We start from the raw sequence: 23,751 nt of genomic DNA on the forward strand, positions 1-23,751 counted from the left end.
TCACTGACCTGCACTGTAGCAGTTTAATTATTATTACCATTATTACATTATGAGTACACAAAGTTTATGAACATTTCATAAAAAATTCCTTACCTACACATATGTTATCTATTGCATATCATATCAAGTTTGGTTGGAGATGATGCTGAGATGAGTGAGATGGTTTGAAGACAGCTGAGACTCCTCCAAGGTGGCTTCTTGCCCCAGCTGGCCATCATGGAGGTGGTTGCCAGTGAGTGCTGAGGCATCCACTAGGTGTGTAGTGTTGTCCCCTGCCTGCTGGGCTGTGGTAGGGCTGTAGATCACCTGAAGGTCTGAGGAACTCTTAAGGATAGTGGTGTCCAGGGAATCCACAGAGTTAGGGCTGACCATGGGCATCATGGTGCCATTGCCCACCAGCAGGGAGGAGGTGGTGCCATCCAGGGTAATGGTGGGGCCACCCTCCAGCATCTCACCAGAGATGGTGGCCGCTTCATCATCATTTGACATGGCCCTCATGATTTCAGCCTGGAAGGGCCGTGACAGGGGCAAAGAGAAAGGGATGTAGATTATCTCCACATTCTGGGTGTCTCCCTCCATGTCACCCTCCCCAACTGGCAGGTCTAGCAGATGATGCTCCTGCACTTCCACCTCCTGGGAAGGTGACACTGACACTTTCACAATTTGTTCCTGCCCCTCCTTTTGCTGCTCATCCTGCTGCTGTTGCACCAGGGGACTCTCCACCTGCTGCTCCTGCTGCTGCTCTGGTTGCCTGTTGGAATTAGTCAGGGCTCCCCGTTTCCTTCGGCCGCCTCGCCGCACATTGGACTGCTCACGTGTGCGACGCACTACTGCCTGCCTCAGTGGCCTGGCTCGCCCTGCACTGCCTGTCATGGCACTCTCCTCCCCTTCCTCACCACCACTCTCTCTACTGGGTTCATTCTTGACTATTATGCACCTATGGCTGTCCTCCTCACCAGCCTCGATAACCTACAAGGAGAAGGTGTCCTTGTAATGGAAGTGGAGGTTACTATGTTCTGCAGATGTGACTATTTTTTTATATCTACTTAAAATCTTACATCTTGAACCTCACTGAAAAACTAATATAAATTAGTTAAAGTCCATGATTTCAAGGACTTATAAATATGGCAGAGACCCAAGCAAGAATAGCTAAGGTACTCAAGTGCAGGCAAAGTTGATTTAGTCAAATGGAAAGTATGCCAGAAAATAATTTAGTATATGTGAGTATAATAGATAAAGTGTGTGCAAGAAGATGACCTCCAGAGAAATACAAAGGAAATACTGGAGCATGGGGTATGTCAGAGGAAGAGTGATGGTCTCCATCCTCATTTAGCTGTCTTAACTTTACCTGATCACAGGAAGAACACCTGGTGTCCTCTTGTGATACAACTTCAACTTTTATGGTTCGCTCGCCCCGACTCGCTGAGGTGGAGCCCCGGCCTCGCCCTCGGCCCCGCTTGCCTCGCCCACCAACATGCGTCATCACATGGACACGGAGTTTGTCTGCCAAAGATTTCTGGTTATTTGAAGGGCTTACAAATACATGAGGAAGTTTAACAGTGATAAAGTTAATGCACAACCAAAGTTTGTATGTCATGATGCATGTTGTCTTATGTAAATGGCCTTTGGTTTCAAGGAAATGATGCAAAGTGAATACAAAACTAATCTAGTCTTCTTTCAGACAGTTAACTTCTATACAAAATGCTACAGAATATGCAACATTGACAAGTATATACAAGTATGCCACTTCCATACAACAAAAAATAAGATGCTAATTCACCTGGTCTGCTGAATTCCCTGAGGCAGCCAAAGGGACATGGGATTTTCTTGGATTCATGTATTAACATGTGACGCTTCAGTTTGTCCCTGCGGTTAAAGGCAGTCTTGCACAGGGGACACTCAAAGGGTTTCTCTCCTGTGTGTATTAGCTGATGCAATTTCAAGGAATATTCAGACTTAAATTCCTTGGAGCATTCCTGTTGAATTGTGAGTATATATATATATATATATATATATATATATATATATATATATATATATATATATATATATATATATATATATATATATATATATATATATATATATATATATATATATATATATATATATTATCATTATTACAGTACATAAACCTGTGAGATTTATCTTCAATATAGGAGAGAATATACCAAAACATAACCTCAACATCCTTTAGAAAACAATCGGGGAAATATTAAAATTAGTCCCTATAAAAAGTAACAATAGTAGTGATATATCTATTTATTTTATAAAATTATTTGTTTTCCAAAACATGGAGGCATTTGAAAAAAAAAAAAAAGCAAAAGACAGGAATATAAGCAAATATAAAGGAAATTTTCTTACAAAAAAAGCAGAAATCTGGAGTGTCAAGAAATGCCAACAAAGAAAATAACTGCCAACAAAGAAGATACTATTCTAATTCAAGCAATATCAATTCCAAGTATTTCACATAAGTGAAATTCAAAACACTGACATTTTCCAGCACCAGCTCTCTGTCTCACTCTCCTCCCTATTCCATCCATCCAGGGCCTTCAGTGCATCCCTAAATAATGGTTACTCTAAAGAAATACTCACAATACAAGAGAAGAGGTTAAGTGTAATCTATTCTAACACCCTCTGCACCTCACTCTTTTCTACCTCCTTCAATATACCCCTAAATGCTGGTTACTCTAAGTACTCACACTACAAGGAAAGAGGTTGACTGTGCCGTGGCTGTGGAGGTGGCGGCGCAGCAGACGTTCGGATGTAAACACTTTGCCGCACTGCCTACATGGGTAGTGGTGAGAGGAGGTGCGCAGATGATGCTCCAGGGCCTCAGCACTCGCATACTTGTTCATGCATTTTGTACACCGGAAATAGCTGTTGGAAAGGGAGACAATGATGATGAAAACACTGGTACGAGATGATTGTATGGCAAACTAATGTAATTGGTATACTAAAGCCACAGCAAAAGAACATGAAGAAAACCAGTTGAGGGAAGAAGATTGAAGGGAAGATGGAGAGTAAGATGGAGGGATAGAATTGTGGTAGAACTACAAACATTGGGAGTCACAGAGGAAGATGCAAGGGACAGAATAAAATGCAGAAACCTCATCATACAGAGGAGGCAGTAGACACCTGCCGAAACAATAATTATTCCCAGTGAGGTCTAAAGCACTGTTCAGGAGGTGCTGTGAACTTATCATTAAACCCAGATGTGACCTCACTGAACGTTTCCCTTTGTGTCTCACAACACAAGGGGGCAGTCACAGCCTGCCCTCTAAAGACAACTCTCTTCCTCCACACAAAACTACAAGCACCTAATAACACACACACCTTTCACTCAAAAATTTTAAAATCATGGCAACTCTTACACCAGCCTCGGAGTCCCCATCTCGGGAGGGGACCATAAATGTCCCCAGGTCGGACGGACTGCCTTTCTGTCAACAACCCTAAGTGTCTTGACACCCCCCTCAACTTTTTCTTCATTAACTTCTGCAACATTCGCAGTCTAAGATCTAATTTTCAATCTGTAGAACACCACCTTTCCTCTTCTAAACCTCATCTTCTTTTCCTCACTGAAACTCAGGTGTCTGAGGCAACTGACAGTGGCCCCTTTTCGGTTCCCTCCTACTTTCTCTATCCTCATTTTCGATCCAAAGCTGGATGTTGCATTTATGTGTGCAATGACTTAACCTGCTCTCGTGCGCACGCTCTTGAATCTTCCGAGTTTTCCACCATCTGGCTACGACTACAGAGTCACTCTCAAACTAAATTCATATGTGCTGTATACCTCTCACCTAACTCCTCTGACTATAAGAAATTCTTTGACTACTTAACTTCCAAAGTGGAGCACACTTTGACCCTCCTCCCTTTTGCAGAGATCTCCATTCTTGGAGACTTCAATGTTCACCACCAGCTTTGGCTTTCCTCTCCCTTCACTGACCATCCTGGTGAACTAGCCTTCAACTTTGCTATCCTCCATGATCTAGAGCAATTGGTGCAACACCCTACTCGTATTCCTGACCGTCTTGGAGATACACCCAACATTCTTGACCTTTTCCTGACCTCTAATCCTTCTGCTTATGCTGTCACCCTTTCTTCTCCGTTGGGCTCCTCCGATCACAATCTCATCTCTGTATCTTGTCCTATCACTCCAATCCTTCCTCAGGATCCCCCTAAGCGAAGGTGCCTCTGGCGTTTTGCTCTCTGCTAGTTGGGGGACCTGAGGAGGTGTTATGCAGATTTTCCTTGGAATGACTACTGCTTCCGTGTCAGACACTCGTCTTTGTGTGCTGAGTGCATAACAGAGGTGATAATGTCTGGCATGGAGACGTACATTCCTCACTCTTTTTCTCAACCTAAACCTTCCAAACCTTGGTTTAACACAGCTTGTTCTCGTGCTATACATGATAGAGAGGTGACCCACAAAAGGTACTTAAGCCTTCCATCACCAGAATCTCATGCACTTTATATTTCTGCCCGGAACCATGCCAAGTCTGTTCTCCAACTAGCCAAAAACTCCTTCATTAACAGAAAGTGGCAGAACCTTTCAAGATCTAACTCCCATCGTGACTTCTGGCATCTAGCCAAAAATATCTCCAATAACTTTGCTTCTTCTTCTTTCCCTCCTTTACTTCAACCAGATGGCACCACTGTTATCACATCTATTTCTAAAGCTGAACTCTTCGCTCAAACCTTTGCTAAAAACTGTACCTTGGACGATTCTGGGCTTGTTCCTCCCTCTCCTCCACCCTCTGACTACTTCATGCTACCTATTAAAATTCTTCGCAATGATATTTTCCATGCCCTTGCTGGCCTAAACCCTCAGAAGGCTTATGGACCCAATGGGGTCCCTCCTATTGTTCTCTGAAACTGTGCCTCTGTGCTTACACCTTACCTAGTCAAACTCTTTTAGCTCTGTCTGTCAACATCTACCTTTCCTTCTTGCTGGAAGTTTGCCTACATTCAGCCTGTTCCTAAAAAGGGTGACCATTCTAATCCCTCAAACTACCGTCCTATTGCTTTAATTTCCTCCCTATCTAAAGTTTTTGAATCTATTCTCAACAGGAAGATTCTTAAACATCTATCACTTCACAACCTTCTATCTGATCGCCAGTATGGGTTCCGTCAAGGCCGCTCTACTGGTGATCTTCTGGCTTCCTTACTGAGTCTTGGTCATCCTCTTTTAGAGATTTTGGTGAAACTTTTGCTGTTGCCTTGGACATATCAAAAGCTTTTGATAGAGTCTGGCACAAAGCTTTGATTTCCAAACTACCCTCCTACAGCTTCTATCCTTCTCTCTGTAACTTCATCTCAATTTTCCTTTCTGACCATTCTATTGCTGCTGTGGTAGATGGTCACTGTTCTTCTCCTAAATCTATTAACATTGGTGTTCCTCAGGGTTCTATCCTGTCACCCACTCTCTTCTTATTATTCATTAATGATCTTCTAAACCAAACTTCTTGTCCTATCCACTCCTACGCTGATGATACCACCCTGCACTTTTCCACGTCTTTTCATAGAGGAGGTAAACATTTCATGCAGGGAAGCCACAGAACACTTGACTTCTGATCTTTCTAAAATTTCTGATTGGGGCAGAGCAAATTTGGTATTGTTCAATGCCTCAAAAACTCAATTCCTCCATGTATCAACTCAACACAACCTTCCAGACAACTATCCCCTCTTTTTCAATGACACTCAACTGTCCCCCTCTTCTACAGTGAACATCCTCGGTCTGTCCTTACTTTCTCACACCCCCCCCCCGCTGCTAACTCTGTACAAGGGCCTTATCCGTCCATGTATGGAGTATGCTTCACATGTCTGGGGGGTTCCACTCATACTGCTCTTCTAGACAGGGTGGAATCAAAAGCTTTTTGTCTCATCAACTCCTCTCCTCTAACTGACTGTCTTCAGCCTCTCTCTCATCGCCACAATGTTGCATCTCTAGCTGTCTTCTACCGCTATTTTCATGCTAACTGCTCTTCTGATCTTGCTAACTAGATGCCTCCTTTCCTCCCATGGCCTCACTGCACAAGACTTTCTTCTTCTCTCACACCCATTCTGTCCACCTCTCTAACACAAGAGTTAACCAGTATTCTCAATCATTCATCCCTTTCTCTCATAAACTCTGGAACTCCCTGCCTGCTTTTGTATTTCCACCTTCCTATGACTTGAATTCCTTCAAGAGGGAGGTTTCAAGACACTTGTCCTTCAATTTTCGACTACCGCTTTGGACCCTTTTTATGGGACTGGCATTTCAGTGGGCATTTTTTTTTTATCGGATTTTTGTTGCGTTGGTCAGTGTCCCTCCTACAAAAAAAAAAAAAAAAAAGAAAAAGAAAAAAAAAAAAAAAAAAAAGGCTTGTGTATTGTATGGTACTTACAACTAAAATAAAATCTGTCTTGCATCCCTAGCCTCCTGAGATGAACAAGGGAAATCATAAACTGGTGGAATCCCTACCTTGGCCCAACTGTCTTTTTGGCCTGTGGGTAGGTGGAGTGCTGCTCATGCTGGTGGTGGCTCAGCTTGTCCAGGGCATTGAACACTTTGGAACAGAAGTGGCAGCGGTACTGGAGATCTTGGTCTTCATTATGTGTGTGAATGTGCTCCAGAAAAGAATCCTGATCAGGAAACGACAACTCACAGTTTTTCTGAATGCACTTGTAAACCTGCAGCACAAAGAGGAAAATTAATTCAGTAGTTTTCTCATCTGGTGGTGCCAAACTCACCAAAATGCAATGGGCTAAAACTGACAGTCTACAACCCCTCTCCCCAAAGTAGTGAGGGTGTGTCCCTCTACCAACACAGCAGCAAAAGGAAAGATTACCTTTTGGTTGGCATGGGTCTTCATGTGTGTCCGCAGTTTGACGTAACTCTGCACTGAGTAATCTTCACAGAACTGGCACTTGTATGAGTCATCCACCAGCACTTCCTCCTTCATTACCACCTCCTCCACATGGTCCACCTGAGAGTCCCCCTGGAAAGTCATACATTAAATTAATAAAGCAATATCTCATTAATTATTAATGTCTGAATATCTATAAAAGTTTCAGAACAATGTGCTTTGGGTTGCTACTTGAGAGAGGAGCACCAAAAACACCAATATTGCTGCACAAGCCTGCATGACTACACATTCCATACTAATACTGTGTGCTTACATCCAAGGATTCTGCAGGCATGACGAGCTTTTTGATGATGGGGTCCTTGGGCAGAGTGTCACTAAGGGAGCCTGATGGCCAGACCTTGTGAGTGGCCATGTGCTTCTTCACATTACTCTTCTGAGTGAATGCTCGGCCGCACACTATGCACTGGAATGGCTTCTCCCCTGTGTGAGAGCGTACGTGTTGCCGAAGGTCAAAATTCTTGCTGAACTCCTTGTTGCAGTAGTTACACTTGTGTTTAGGCTGTTGGTGGGAGCACAGTTGAGTAAGACTTGTGTTAAAAGACATACAATTCAGGCAGTGTTTCTCCAGGGATATGGTAAACTTACCACCACATGAAAAAAGACTCACTTTTAACTTTGTGGACTCGTTTTTACTTGAAATGGTCTTGGCCATACCACCATGGAAGAATTCATGATTATAACATGCTATATCCTTCTCCTCCCCTGTTAACTCCCTGTGGGTGGCAGCTCCTTCAGCACTTTCTCCCCCACCACCTTCACTGCCATCCGTCACCCCTCCAACCATTGTGCTGAGGGTCTGGGGTGAGGACAGGGTAGAACCCACATCCTGAAAAGGGATTCCATATTTACTGAATAAAAGATACTTGAAAAATCCAAATGGAAGAATACAGCTTTAGAGGGTTCACTCATTTTTGACACCTATGCCAGTTAAGACAGTTAAGGTCTCCCTTCTCTCTCTTCAACCTCTAAAAAACAGTAAGTGAATGTGGATCTAAAAATGCTAACTGGAATTCTGAATAAGAAAAATACAGATGAGTTGGGTCAGTATTCAAAAAACATATGGAGTCATTGCACCAAGTGCTGCATTACATATCTTGCAAAGCACTAAGTTCTGAATAAACAGATGACTGGCAAACACCTACAAGTGGGGTGGTGATGTTGGCGGTGGTGGTAAGGAGCGGAGACACGGTGGAGGTGAGGGTTTTGGCTCCACTTGATACTGGTAGAAAACTGGCAGTCTGGAGGCCGCCTGGCAGTGGTAAGACCTGACGTCAGAGGGCAGCAGAGGAGGAAATGAGTCCTTAGCTACAACCAGTCAATTCATAAATTTAACCAACCTGGAGGACATTTAAGAGATAAATTATTTCTAAGGCTATACAATTCTGTTGTTGTCTTCACATGCAGTAGCAGCAATAAACAAATAATTGTTATCCTGCAAGGATCCTTTGTATATATCCATATAACTGAAGCCTCAACTCTACCCAGGCTGCCCTATTATCCCAAAGCCTTGTTTGCACAGGTAGATGTCAGTTGTGGTGGTGGTGGGACCGCAGTAACAGCGCAGTCTCTCAGCTGAGGCTCCCCACAGACCCAACCTCTACAGTCAGTTAAATTGATTTAAAGTTTTCCTCCAGTATAATTCTTGGCATAAAAGAAAATAGTTCAACACTGGGATGAATAATGATAAATTAAAGAGAATAAGTCACTTAAAAGCTATATATATGAAATAAATTGTTAAAATATATAATAAAAATGCAAAAGTAATTCTGATATAAGATAAAAACTGGCAAGACAGGTGCACTCTGCTGACTGAGCTTCACCTGAGTTGTTTCAATGGTGAAGGGCAGCAGGTCACCCTCATTGACTATGATGTGTTGGTTCATGGCGTCAGGGGAAGGCAGACCCGAGCCACTGTAGCTACCCGAGACCTGTGGAAGGAAGAGACACATCACTCCCTTGAAAGCCGAGGCGATGTGTGGCGTGCTGTATTACCTGGAGTGTTGTTTTCATTTTGCGAGTTTAGCTGATATGGCACACTGATGATGCACAATCTCATTTCACTTTGAGAGCTTGAGTTTGAACATATCTATCCATCTATCTGCATCTATGTATCTGATATCTGCTTCTGATAACTCTCCTCTGGGGAGATGACTGCAACAGAGTTCCACAGGGCAGCAGCTGACTCCCTCACAACAAAGTATTACACATGTTAAGGAAAAAATGAGCTGTGTTGTCACATTACAGTGATGCAGAGTTCGATTCATAATGAAGTAAGTCACTTTTCATGATGCAGTGTTCATGGTGTTATGGTTTATATTCTTAAACATTTCAGTATCTCATCTTGACTATGTTCAACAGTCTCTGGTGGAAGTTACTGTGGTTTATAGGTGTGTTGTTATGACTATATTGATAGTTTAAGAAGGATCCTGCATCATCAGTGAAAGAAAACACCTATAAAAACACAATTTATCATCTTTGTAGCTTTTGAAAATAGTCCTTACAAAGTGTTTCAAAATAAAGGACTAATGTGAAACAGAGTATTGGCTCAGAAATTCAATCTAACTGCTAAAACTCTATACTTACAGGAACTTGCTGAGGCTGGACTTGCATGTGTATCTGACTGGTGAGGGCTGTGCTGTCCTCCTCGAAGGTGGCCTGCTCCCCTGTGCTGGTGGTGGGATCATGCATGGCCTGTATGGTGCGTAGCGCACTGTTTTTCCCTGTTTGCATCAAGAAGTACATACACTTGCTTTATGGTTTATATGTTAGATTTCTTTTTCATTCCTTAAAGTAAGCCCAAGGAATAAAAAATCAAAATCAAATAAAAAATAAAAGCCACAAATCATTCTGAAGTGTACATCTGAAGCCCACACATAAAATGAATGCTTATTCACTCCTTGTCATTCTCATATGTATGATTAATGCTTTTTCTTGATTAATCACATTAAATTCTGAATATGTTAAGACCATTTTCAGTTAATATTTCCCACCTATTGCCATCATTAGATTGTCTCCTATATACAGATGTCATCATCTTCTTCATCTTCTCCATCATTCCATCTGGTTCATATTTCTGTATTTTCTTCTATTACATTATTTCATGCTCCTATACATCTCACTCATTTTTTTACCTAATTTTTTGGGGGAACCTGTATTTTTACATTCAAATTTTTTTTTTTTTCTTCAAGTCCATTGGTATCTCCGTCAGTATTTTTCATACCATACTCAAACTTAATAAACAACATGTAGCTACACTGACTTGTGGTGCTGATTGTATTGAATTTTATTTCAGAATAACTCTTTAATCACAAAAGCAATGTCTAGGGTCTCCTAAATGAACTGTTAATGTGAATGGCCATCATAACTTACCTGAGCATTGGTGGCGCTTGTGCACCATAAACAAATCCAGTGAAGAAAACTGCTTCTTGCAGCGGCCACACTGGAACAAGTCATCTTCATCCAAAGTGACTCCCTCACCTGTTGACAGTAAAAGGATCACATGAAACATCCACCACTGGCTTATTTGAACACAACTTATGAGTATCAAGGAATAACTACCAGGCTGAGGTTTTCCTCAAAAACATTCATCATTTCCATAAGTCTGATTTAAGTTTTTCAATGCCAACTTTAATGTTATCCATTATTCCTTGACATCAATGCCCAAGACTTATGAGTATCAGGGAAAGATAAGGGTATAGGAAGGCAAAATTAATAATATATGTAAATGAGCAAGCTAATAAAATAAGATTTAAGTAAATAAATAAACAAATTAATAATGCTAGCCCTCTTACTGATGATGGTGTTGATTTGGGAACACTGCTGGCTCGGTGGGGTGGAGGTGGTGGTGGGTGGTCCCCCTCCAATGGTGATGGTGTTCTGAATGAGGTCAGGTGTCTCTAGGAACTGTTGCACTGTCAGGCTGCCGGATCCTTCAAGGGTCACGCCTGAGAGAGGGCAGGAGCTCACTTCAGACTGGCTCATGTCAGTTAAAGCTATACTGCTGTGCCCCTGAGCTCCTGGGAAGGCAAACCTCTTATTAGGATTTCCTGCATAATTTTGTTACAGCAGATGTTTGGTTCCATTTAAAAATCTTGCAAGTGAGATGTATCAATGGAGATTTTAGAAAATTGCAAGTGTTATCATTCCTTGTTATTATTCCTTAATGCTATTCAAAAGCTTCATGAAATTACTCTTATGATGCAGGTTTTAAAGACGGTGATAGTGAAAAGAGACTAGTTTTATTTGTTATTTTCAGTGAATTAGAAAGATCCATGATTGACATGATTTCCCAGTCACAGTCAGAATCAAACACTTTCCTAAAATATGGGAAATGCAACAGGAAATCAACTGATGTCTGCTTGGGTTATATGCAATGTAAGATGCATTAGGAAGTTGGTACTTTCAGCCAGTAATGGTGTCTGTGGTAAAAGGTACACTTTTCTTCCATGTATTTCAATGTGTTCAGAATAATGATAACATTAAAAACAGTCAGAAATAACTTGTTTTCCTCCTGTCACACCCAATATACTTTGGGATCTGGTAGAAAAGTGACTTTAAGGGACCCAGGAAAGTGATGCTTAACTAGGGTATCAAATTATAACACTGTCATGAAGCCAAGGCTAAAGGATGCCTTGCACTACAGTTTATGCAACTATGAGACATTCTGTGAACTAAATGAGGAACTTCAAGTGGTCTTTTACAGAGCTAATAATTCTTAACACATCAATATATATGGAACTAAAGACTCATTTACTGGTTACAAGTACCTAATGACAGATACATCTCATTAAAAGCAAAGGTTCACTACAAGAGGAAAACTGACTAAAGTGTTATGTGGTATTGTAGACATCACACTCAACCCTGTGTCCCAGTATAGCATCTTGAACCACCCACTATACCTAGAAATAAAAAAGACATATGACTATCATGGCCAAAGACAGTTCACCCTGTCCCTCAGCCATCCAGAACAGACCCACTCCAAGAAGAGGTCCTGGAAACTTACACCAGATAGGCATAAATGGCATATGTGGTACTTAAGATGGAATTTTACCCTTCACTCAGCCTACAGTCAACAAGGATAGGAAATGTGAATGAGGAATAATGCACGGGCATCTGGTGAGTCAGTGTGCAGAGATGATGCATGGATCCTGTTGGCTTATTTGGGTGCACATCAGTTCCTTTTGAGAAAGAGCTACCATGTGGCATATAATTCCTCCGCTCGGATGACTGATTTACCCTCTTATTCTGAGAGAGAGAGAGAGAGAGAGAGAGAGAGAGAGAGAGAGAGATTCTAGCTATAGAAAACTGCTCACACACACACACACACACACACACACACACATATATATATATATATATATATATATATATATATATATATATATATATATATATATATATATATATATATATATATATATATATATATATATATATATGCCAGCAAAAATTTGTAAGCCAAGCAAGCAGGACCCAGGTCATGTCAGCGCAGGTGCTGACGATACCATGGAATGACTGTTGGCACATTAGGTGTAAAATGAGGGTTACCTGAGAACCCCCCCCCCCCAGAGAATAGGTGTATCATACGCCCGTAACTTAAATGTGCAATAGAAGGTTAAGAAATACATTAGGACGCGACTTCAGTATTACAACGATCATTGTTTCCAGCATGGCCCTTGTAAAAACTCTCCGATAACACAATAAAGCCACCAGGCATAAAAACATGTGGATCACCTTTGCCATGATAAATAATCATTAATCAACTACGATGTGCACAGGTGGCAACAAGTCCACACACGGCGCTTCTCACACAGGCCAGCACGCCCCTCACCCACAGCCCTCGGGACCCATGGCGAAGCAGCGGTCTTTAAAAACAGACTCATTACTCATATCAAATAATTCTAGGACCGACACACGATCCGGGAAAGAGAAATAGAGCGAGTGTTAGTGGTCCTTGAGAAGCGATTTGGCACCCCCGCCCGCCTCGCCATTACCAGGAGAAGTTTGGCTTTTCCCTTCGCTGGCTTCACCCCTCCAATAATCGCCCAACCACACACGAGCATCAGGCTGCCACGCCTGGCTTAGCGAGAGACTTAAGTGACATGCCGAAATGAGTCTCCCGTCCAATAGAAGGCGGAAAGTAACGTCCAACCCGCATATTCAGACCGTCAGGATTCACTCCGTAAGGGAATAACACCCATGACATGAAGGATTGCATTTTTCACCATCCTACGCTCACCCCGCGGCCCACACGGACACCCCGGTCACGCACACGGTATTCAGGCCCCCGCTGCTGCTGGCCTGAGTAATTCTAGGCTTGCGAAATCTATCTAAAGCGTAAAATACCTGGCAGAGCGTCGAAGATGGAGTGCGACATGATGGCGGGGAGGTGTGTGACGTCACGGATTATCGTCTTGTGCATCAATTCCTCCATAATGTTACTAGTGAGTCGATGATGACTCCCTGATTATCGCTTCTGGCATGGTTTTATTTCCTCTACCTCATTTTTTAGCGTCACATCCTTGTCTATAATGCAGGAATGGCTAGTTGAAGGAGTAAAGGGCCAAGTTATGACGTCACAGGCCTTTGGGAGGAGCTTAGTGACGACACGCAGAGAGGGCGGAGATTATTGGTGACGAAACGAGGGGCGGGGATTTGAAACTTTCCCAAACTTGCCGTCAGAAGTGTGTTGGTGACTGTCAGGTGTGGACTGTGCCATGTGTTCGTGGGGCGTTTTGTAACTTGAGCAATCCATGTGCAATGTCGCGTAGGAAACAGAGTAATCCTAAGCCGCTGAAAAGTAAGTGTGGGGGCTGCTAGCTTTGTTGTGTGTCCGTGATGTGGTGTGTGGGCGTGTTTGCATATATTAACGATTCGTCCCAACATGCTGCTACTGCTTGACTGATAGTGGTGGCGGGGGCCCGTTTGTCCCTCCCTGTCACAGTGTGTGTGTGTGTGTGTGTGTTCACTCGTTGATGTCTACTGTACGTGGCTTGTCCTGTTATTTATTCATGTTCGTGTCTGTCTGCATGCATGTTATGATCCTCACCGAAGCAGTCCCTTCTCTCCGAACACTCCCACATGAATGAATAAACAAATAAATGAATGAATAAATGACCATGTATGTATTCATTTATACGTAGATCATTATTATTTTTAAGGTAGCGTGTTGGTAGTGGTGTTGGTGGTAGTGCTGGCGCCCCCCTGACCAGAGCTATCTCCCACCAGCCCTCTCTTATCACCGCGTCCATCCGGTTGGGAGATCACTATCTGTCGACGGGGAAGGGGCCTCGATCCTTGTCAGGGGTGGTCGCTGGCCGTCCATGATTGGGGAGGGATGACGAGGGGCTGGTGGCGGCGGTGGGCGTAACGCAACTTATCGAGGCCGCGAGGGGGACGAAAATGTCACGGCGTAGTTAGAAGCGCCTTGGAACGCACGAAGTTTGCTGACTCAAGTAGCATTCTCTCTCTCTCTCTCTCTCTCTCTCTCTCTCTCTCTCTCTCTCTCTCTCTCTCTCTCGTTGTTGGTGTAGGTGGCGGTGAATAAATAAATGCTGGTTTATAGTTCAACAGATGTATGCGTTTGTTATCATGCAGATTATCATAGAGAACGTGGCGTGTCGAGGGATAACACACACACACACACACACACACACACACACACACATTTCAATGCTATTTTTGCCGGTCACAATTTTTTTTTTTTTTTCAGTACTGGGAGCGATTTGGAGCCTATTGACTGTGCTTAATGATGTGTGATAATGATGGAAATATTATTAAAATTACAATGAAGAGATTAGCTATTATGGTATGCAAGACACTTGAATATTAATAACTTAGTTTAGATCAACCATTGCGGGATGGCTGTTAATTTGTGACATGGCTCCTGACATGTGGTATATTGCAAAGTTGTATTAGGTCAGTCAGATCAGCGGCAACAACAGTAAGCACAAAAAGTATTGTATAGCGGGAATTACATTATATATAAATAGTATTGTTGCATAATCGGACAATACACGGAAAAAAAATACTAATAAAAAATGCAGGTCTGCGATAAATGTCATGGAAAAAAGAAATTTTGAAATACACTTATATTTTTTATTGGGTCATCCAGTGTGAAAAAAAAAAATCCCTATTAACACTGAAAAGATAATATAGTCATACGATAAAACGGATAATTCGGTTAATTATTTGCACAGAAGGCATGGTGAAGCAGGACTGATGTACAGGTCACTAGGTTATTTTGTTTCCATACAGAACCAGACAATGTTAATTTACTTGTGGCTTGAAGGACTTACGGCTCTTGTGAAAAATTATTCCCAAAAACGGTATTATTTTTCCAGATATCTATTCCTTGACAAAACGGTAGGAAAAGAAAACTAGGGAGAGATACTTGAAGGTTATTTGAAAGTCGTCCTCCTGAATGCCTGTGATTATGCTATATATAGGGATGAGATAGTTTTATTTACTTAGCTTTTTATAGATTTATCATTCACAGAAGTCCAAACCATTTCATTTTAAAAAGTGATGGATATTTCAAGAGCTAACAATGCGCTCTTTCCCGAGACATCTGCTCATCCACATGTACTAGGGCGCTTTAGGATGCGTATTTCGGTTTAATGTATCACTGAGGGTTGGTCTGGTTTGGTCTTGTGGGGTGGGGTGGGGGGGAGCCAGTCATGTAAATTTTCGCTATTCTATCTGTATGTTATTTTGTGCTTTACATTTGTTTTCTCTTGAACTTGTAAATAATAGGAATAAATAGGGAGAATAACATTTTATTATTGGAGATGAAATGTTCCTAGGGAAAAGACTCATAACACTTAGTCTTTATCTTATTTAAGCTACCCAAATTTTACGGCTTGCAAAGAATATTGGAGCATGAATTTCGAAATTATTGTATCTCATAATAATAATAATAATAATAATAATAATAATAATAATAATTATGATAATAATAAAGGTAACAACTAAATGACAAAAGTAATCTCTGCAATGTGCACTGATTCAGGCAAGGAGTATCAGGGCATCTATGGAACTGCATGAATTGGCCAAACTTTTAAGAAAAGTCTTTCTTTACTAACTTCACTGGGGGCAGCAATTGGGTGGAATTTTTTTTTTTTCGAATTTTTTTCTTCACCATCCTTCTGTGTGTATGACAATAATGTCAATAATAATAATAATAATAATAATAATAATAATAATAAATGCAAAGTGATTTTCTAAGTGTATATTTCACAAAAATCTGGTATTCAGAAACCATGAAAAATCCGCTGTATATGAGAATAATATGTAATTGATGAAAAATAGTAATTGAATAGGATAGTAGTAGTAGTAGTAGTAGTAGTGTAATCCCTCACCACACACACACAAAAAAAAAAAAAAAAAAAATTGGAAGTGCACAATTACCCAAACAACGATGCCATAATGGAAGAAAAAGTTTCAGACTAAACATTATAACCAGACAGCTACTTCCACCTATCACACGTACTTGTTTTTTGTGTAACTAAATATATATCAATTCATTAGTCCTTATGATAATTTCTATTGATTTTCTAAGCACCAGACACAGTGGACCTCGTGACATCAGTGCTCGGGGCAACTGCACGTCATTTGATTAGTGGATAGTTATCACAGGGAAGGGAGTGTTGCCAATGACCGTCAATTTCTTTGCTGCTGTTTGAAGACCTTGAGCACTGGCTGGTTTGTCACATGTAGACTGTTGATGCTCTAATAATGTATATTAATTATGTAAATAATCGTTGAAACGGTTTGATTATGATGATGATGATGATGATGATGATGATAATAATAATAATAATAATAATAGCGATGATTAACCCTCGCCATCACCATTACCTTGCATTATTCTAATAGTTGTACATGACCTCACCTGTCCAGCCCCTAATAACATTCTTTACCCATTAAAATAATAATGAATGAATAATAATAACAAATATATTTTCTTCTGTAGTCTTAGACAGTTTTACCTAAAGGAATACAGTGCCGAGGTACGATTTGGTGGGTGTATTCGAAAATGTTTATTCACGCTAACACTTGTGCTTTTGCGTTATTCAGAATGAGTCGCTTCGTAGACCATTTACGATCATAAAGAGAAGGAAAAGTAACCGTGCTAATAGCACGGTTACTTTTCCTTCTCTTTATGATCGTAAATGGTCTACTCAAGTGAAAGTCGTAGCATAAAAGCCTTGATTTGCTTAATTTTAATTCCTCTAAGAAAAAAAAAAAGATAAAAAAAGAACTTACAAGTACCAATAATAAAAAAGTTTGGCGGTTTGTTCGTGCTTAAATTATTTGGCAAGGATAGTTTTCCTTTCTTTTCTTTATTTTTCCTCCTTTTTTTTTTTTTTTTTTTTTGTAGATGATCCCCCAACACACGTGGCGGACTCCCTACTGTCGCACAGGTGACCAGGCGAACCAGTCTGGCTAAACTTGATATGGGACGCCCTTTCCATGGCCTGCCGTGGCACGTGGCCTCTGTCCCCGCCTCTCTCCCTTTCCTGGGACTTGTGTTATTTCTGTTTGTGATGTATCTAAACACATCGTCCGGCCTGTCTCTGCTCTCACATCTAATGCTGTATTAATGTTTCAATAATTAATGCTATTATATCTATATTTGGTTCTCGGTACACTTGCATTTTGTGTGTGGTGTTTCCTCATTCGCTATCGTGCTTCCTTCGGTCCCATGTCATATGTTATACGTGCTGTTGTTTGCACCAAGAGAGTAATGGAGAGCTGTTTATGAATACAGTGGAGAAAGGGATATTGGTTAGCGAAACAAAATATACATTTAAAGTTAAAATAATCCTGAATTTTAATAGATTTTATTTATGTGATGTATCCGATATACTACGCACCGAAAATATATTGATTTAGTATTTCCTGTGCTGCCTACTCCTACATTCACTTTACCTGCCTACCATCTGTCTTGGAGTGGCGTTAACCGATTTAGGATTTTTTATAATAAGCATCCTTACGTACACTTCCGGAGCCCCGTGCACTTGTAGCGGCGGACATGATTTACGGGTCTCCGGGTGGTGAAGGCACAACTCTTCAATTTGAATCCGTCATAATATCTTGCCACATGAACGGAGACTAAATCATGCATGTTTTTTTTAACATTCTGAATAGATAGCGGATTAAAAAAATATATATATTTGCAAATCATTGCTCCACAATAAACCGTTGTAAACGAAACATACAAAAGATAAATAGAAATGTGAATAGACAAATGAAGTAATATATTAAAAGATGTTGACTTCTATAAGGTTGAATATGTTCAGTTAGCTGAAACGTACACTGTTAGGGACAAGACAAGACATAGCGGTGACTCAGGAAGAAGAAAAAGTTTTATCCACAGCGTGACACACTAGTGCAGTGTGGTCACCCTGGTAAGGCAATGCTCATTCACTTCGGCGAGGTCGGGGTGTGTGGGCAGGTTTGTGGTGGTGGCAGGGCTCAGTTTGACAGTACTGATGTGTTTGTTTATTATATTTATGAAGGTCAGTACTCTGTGGCATGTTTAGCGTTTGTTGATGATTCTTTTTTCAGTTCGTATAAGAGTGAACATTTGATTGTTCTTAAGATAAAAAAAAAAAAGAGAAAGAAAAAGAGAAAGGACGGTACATCTTGCATTTTGTGATCCTTTTTCGTTACTTTCAAAACATAACTCAATTCGAAGATATATTACTGTGAAGTTTTAAGAAGAAAGTGACTCGTGTCAAGGGTCAAGAAAAAAAAAAAAACTGTACATCTTGCATTTGTGATTTCTTCCTTGTTCGTTCAAAACATGACTCGAATTCAAAGATATTTTGACTTCGAGGCTTAAAGAGAACATGTTTTGTGAGTTATTGTTTATTGTCGAGGGTTCATGGCGAAAAAAATAAAAAGTACCTCTTGCACTTATGATCCTTTTTCGTTCGTTCAAAGCACAATTCGAAATGGAAGATATAACGCCATCGATGTTTAAAGAGAAAGAGAAGGTGTTTTATGGCTCGTATTGTTTATTGTGACTCTTAGTGCTTATTGTGTGAGGAAGGCGCGGCGGCAGCGACTTGGTACTGAGCCAGTCCGCCGGGCACTGCTTGGTGGGTTACGCTGTTCTCATTGATGTGTGTGTGGTTATGACGGTGGTGCCAGTGATGGTGATGATAATAATAATATTAATAATAGTAATAATAATAATAATAATAACTTTCTTCCTTTCTTTTCTTTCTCTTCTTTTTCTTCTTTTTCTTCTTCTTTTTCATCTTTGCATTATTATCGTTATTTATTACTCTTATTCTTTTTATTATTATTATTGTTATTTCTCTCTTGTTGGTGTTGTTGTTATTATTATTATCATTATTATTATTATTATTATTATTATTATTATTATTATTATTATTATTGTTATTACTGTTATTCTTATAATCATTATTATTATTATTACCATCATCATCATCATCATCATCATCATCATCATCATTTCTATTATCACTCCTCAAAATATACTAATCCCCTTCACAGTAAAAGAGGAAACCAGATGATATTAGCCAAACCTACCCCTTCTTATCTGTCCTAGAAAAGTTAGTATAATTATTTCCAGCATAATCTTATCCAATTACTTTTTATGTATCCATCAATTTCTCAGTAATTATTTATGTATATTTATCTCGAAGTTTTATTTATTTAATTTTTATGTAAAGTCGTTTATTTACTTAGTTTGTTTACTTACTGTTTTATTTTTTTTATTCGTCTATTGTTATTATTATGATTGCGTAACTTTGTTTAACTTCCAGGAACCTTTTGATATCAGCTGCCGTGTTTATTTGTATGTTCTTTGGTTGATAATACGCGTACGGTGTGCTATCTGCTTGTTTCTGTGCGCGCGCGCGTGTGTGTGTGTGTGTGTGTGTGTGTGTGTGTGTGTGTGTGTGTGTGTGTGATAGGCACCTTTTATCCTTGTTATTTCCTCTCTTCCTTACTTCCTTCCCTTTTTATTAATTGCATTGTCATAGTCATCATCATTATTATCACCATCTTCGTCGTCGTCATCATTTTTCTTTTTTTTTTTCATCTTCCTCCTCTTCCTCCTCCTCCATGTACTACTACTACTACTGCTACTACTACTCTAATAATAATGATAATGATAATAATAATACATCATCATTGTCATCATTATCTTTTTTTTTTTTTTTTTTTTCTCTTCCTTCTCCTCCTCCTCCTCCTCCTCCTCCTCCTCCTCCTCCTCCTCTCATCAGCTGTGAATCTTGCTAGCCCCGTCACGCCTCGCACCTGAACTCTCTCCCAGGTAATCGCGCCAATTAATCGCCTTTCAGGTAATCGGTCTAATTAATCAGGTCTTTGGTCGATCCTCAGGTAGACATTTTGTTTTCAAGGTTATCGCTCCGGACCTGGCGTAGTTTGTTATTATTATTATTATTATTATTATTATTATTATTATTATTATTATTATTATTATTATTATTATTGCTGTTGTTGTTGTTGTTGTTGTCGTTGTTGTTGTCGTTGTTGTTGTTGTTGTCGTTGTTGTTGTTGTTGATGGTGGTGTTGCTGTTATTCAGAAATGCCTTGTCGTAGTATTTTTTATTTTGTCTACATTCTCTCTCTCTCTCTCTCTCTCTCTCTCTCTCTCTCTCTCTCTCTCTCTCTCTCTCTCTCTCTCTCTCTCTCTCAATTGCGTTTATTACCTTTAGTCTTCATTAATTTATTTTCTCGTAGAAAAAATATTCCGTTTCAGTAACTCTTCTCTCTCTCTCTCTCTCTCTCTCTCTCTCTCTCTCTCTCTCTCTCTCTCTCTCTCTCTCTCTCTCTCTGGTAAATAAGCCTGAGACTATTACTTTCTTCCCTCCCTCCCTCCCCCTCTTCCTCCCTCTTATCCTTAGCTTTTTTCTACTTATCTCCTTCCATCCTTCATTTCATCTCTTCCTCCTTACACACGAAGGATGATTGAAAACGTGGAGTTACTGATGCCGTTTTATCAGCTACAGTAATATGAGAGAGAGAGAGAGAGAGAGAGAGAGAGAGAGAGAGAGAGAGAGAGAGAGAGAGAGAGAGAGAGAGAGAGAGTCATTAGGGTGTAAAGAAGTAAAAATGAGTGAATGTAGAAAAGTGGAATGAGAAAAGGATTAGATAAAATCGTCGATGAAGGAAAGTTTACGCAAGTTCGAAGTAGGGAAAGGAAGGAAGGAGGGGAGAGGAGATCGGGAAAAGATTGAATTGGAGGGTTCATGGGGAAAAGGAAAAACTGAAGGAGTGGAGTGCGGTAAGGAAGGAAAAAATAGACAGAAAGAAGGAAAGTTTCATAAGAGGGAGACATGAAAGAAACGAAGGAGAAGGGATAAGAAAAATATGCTAAACGAAGTGGGGAAGGGAAAGCAAATGGAAGATGAGAGAACAGAAATTAAATAAATGAGAGATTAAGAGAATGAATGAAAGAGGAAAGGATGGAAATAGGTAAGGAAGGGAAGGAAGGGATTGAATGGATGAGGAAGGAAGGGAGGGAAATAACTAAATAAGGGATGAAGTAAAAGAAAAAAATGAGGGAAGTGAATGAAAGAGGAAAGGATGAGATGTGCAAGGAAGAGAAGAAGAAAAATAATGAGGGAAGGAAAGATATGATGGAAGAGAAATAGAGAAATTAAATAAGGAAGGAAAAGAATGAGAGTGATAGAGGAAAGAGTGAAATGTGTAAGAAAGAGAAGAAGGAAATCCCTGGAGGAAAGAGAGAAATGAGGGGAGAAAAAATAAAGAAAGGAAGGAAATGAATCAGAGAGAAAAAGGCAAATAAATAAGGATGGAAGAAAAGGAGTCAAGGAGAAAAAGAGGAATGAAAAAAGGAGCAGGGGAAGGAGGGAAATAAATAAGGGGGGAAAAGAGAAAAATAAATAAGGGAGTAAGGGAAGGAGGGCAATGAATGGGAGGAAGGCAAGGAGCGAAAGAAGGCGAGGGAGGGGAGGGAGGGCAGCCACCTCATCTCGCCACAGCTGTATTGCCTGGCGGGGCTGAAAGGGCGACGCTGGGAATCGCTACTAATTCCGCTCGAAAAAGTCTTCGCCACAGGAATCAGTGATGAGGGAAGGCTCGCTATCGGGGCCCCCATCACCCAGACTTCTACAGCGGCAGCGGTAGACGGGGATCTAGGCGGGGGCGCACACACACACACACACACACACACACAAGGTAGTTAGTACATGTACACATACACAAAAAAAGTCAAGTATTTCTGGGAGGAACAAATTCAAACAGGCAGACAGACAGACGGCCAGATTACGAACAAGCATTTAGACAGATAGACAGACAGGAAGACTAAAGAGAAAGCAGACAATTGACAGACGGATGCGACAGAGTGACAGACAGAATCACATGTAAACTCGTAATAATACAGAAAGCAAACAGAGAAGCTAGAGAGGAAATAGATAAGGATACAGAAACATGTACTCGTATTACAGAAAGAGACAAGAAGCTCTAGGACATTAAAAAAAAAAAAAAGACGGAGGTAAACGATGAAGAGGAGGAGGACAAACAGACCAATAGCTACTGGTACAGAAAAGAACACACACACACACACACACACACACACACACACACACACACACACACTCACACTGATGTGCGGACCAGCGTGACTGATATGAAGAATACCTGTCCGCGAACGTGTGATAAAACTTAGCGTTAATATTTTGTAGGTAATTTTTCGCCATTAATTAGTGAACGGATGTACTGCTTAGCGATGCCGATCTTCTCCACCTCCTCACCTGCATCATCATTGTCATCATCATCATCATTGTTATCATCATCATCACCATCATCGTTGTCATCATCATCATCATCATCATCATCATGTACTTTCAGTGTCGTTCAGTCAAGTATTCTCTATTCTTCATCATAATAGTAAGGACGATAGTGATATTTTTTGTCATTTTCACCACCACCACCACCACCACTACTACTACTACTACTACTACTACTACTACTACTACTACTGTTGTCACTTCACTTTATTCTAATTCAAAGTGTGTTCGAGTGCGCGTGCGTGTGTGCATTCGTGTCTGTGCGTCTGGCTGTCTGTTCCTAAATGTATAATCAGCGGAAGACACACGCACACAAAAAAAGATGTTTTATCGAGAGCCATTAGGCATTAATCTTAAGTGGCGGCCATTCGTGCCAATTAAATAACAAGTAACACGCGGATATTCTGCTGCTTGCACGTTTTGTTATCACTCGGGCGCAGGGAGTCTACAAGACAGCGTTGAGATCAACCGTGTCTTTCTAATTATATACATTCACTTATCGGCCATTTACCTTAAGGAAAGACTAGGTAGAATATTATACTCGATTTAGTTTAAGAATTTTTGCTTGTGTTATTACTTATTTTATGTTTGATATACGAGTATATATATATATATATATATATATATATATATATATATATATATATATATATATATATATATATATATATATATACTATAAAGCATTAGTCTACATACTTTTCTATAAATTAGTTTTTTAATGTCCCTAGTTATTAGTTATTGTATGCAAATTACCCAAATTTTTTTTTTTTTTTTTTTTTTTTTACTAAAAGCAAGAAGTCTTCATGCATATTTTTCTATATACTGGCTTCTCCTTTCATGTTATTAGTTATTATATACTCAATGTCACTTTTTTGTTTTTAATAAGCCGTAAATCCTCCTACTTTTCTCTGTACATAATAATCTTTTTTATATCGTTCCTAGTTTCTTGTTTGTTTTGTTAGAGGAAAGCTGTTAGTTTTTATTACAAGGCAAGTCCGCATACTTTTCTGTATATTATCTTTTTC

The 23,751-nt window shown here is 40.2% G+C and overlaps 1 protein-coding gene across 2 annotated transcripts; it reads right to left on the reverse strand.

Annotated features, from left to right (window-relative positions):
* Positions 1-13,464, reverse strand: LOC135104330 (zinc finger protein 236-like). Of its 2 annotated transcripts, none has more exons than XM_064011606.1 (14): positions 13,254-13,464; positions 10,700-10,852; positions 10,278-10,385; positions 9,492-9,628; positions 8,729-8,836; positions 8,051-8,173; positions 7,516-7,734; positions 7,162-7,407; positions 6,831-6,980; positions 6,464-6,672; positions 2,703-2,880; positions 1,781-1,976; positions 1,349-1,503; positions 1-969 (listed from the first exon to the last, which is right to left on the reverse strand). In XM_064011606.1, exons 1-14 carry the CDS (start codon positions 13,339-13,341, stop codon positions 124-126), a joined length of 2,916 nt encoding a protein of 971 aa, XP_063867676.1. In that variant the 5' UTR covers positions 13,342-13,464; the 3' UTR covers positions 1-123. The 2 variants fall into 2 exon arrangements, with proteins under 2 accessions (XP_063867676.1, XP_063867675.1); XM_064011605.1 differs by having other exon boundaries at positions 10,700-10,924.
* Positions 13,465-23,751: the final 10,287 nt, after the last annotated feature.

Source organism: Scylla paramamosain, chromosome 10 (genome assembly GCF_035594125.1).
Source record: "Scylla paramamosain isolate STU-SP2022 chromosome 10, ASM3559412v1, whole genome shotgun sequence".
NCBI classification, from domain to species: Eukaryota; Metazoa; Arthropoda; class Malacostraca; order Decapoda; family Portunidae; genus Scylla; species Scylla paramamosain.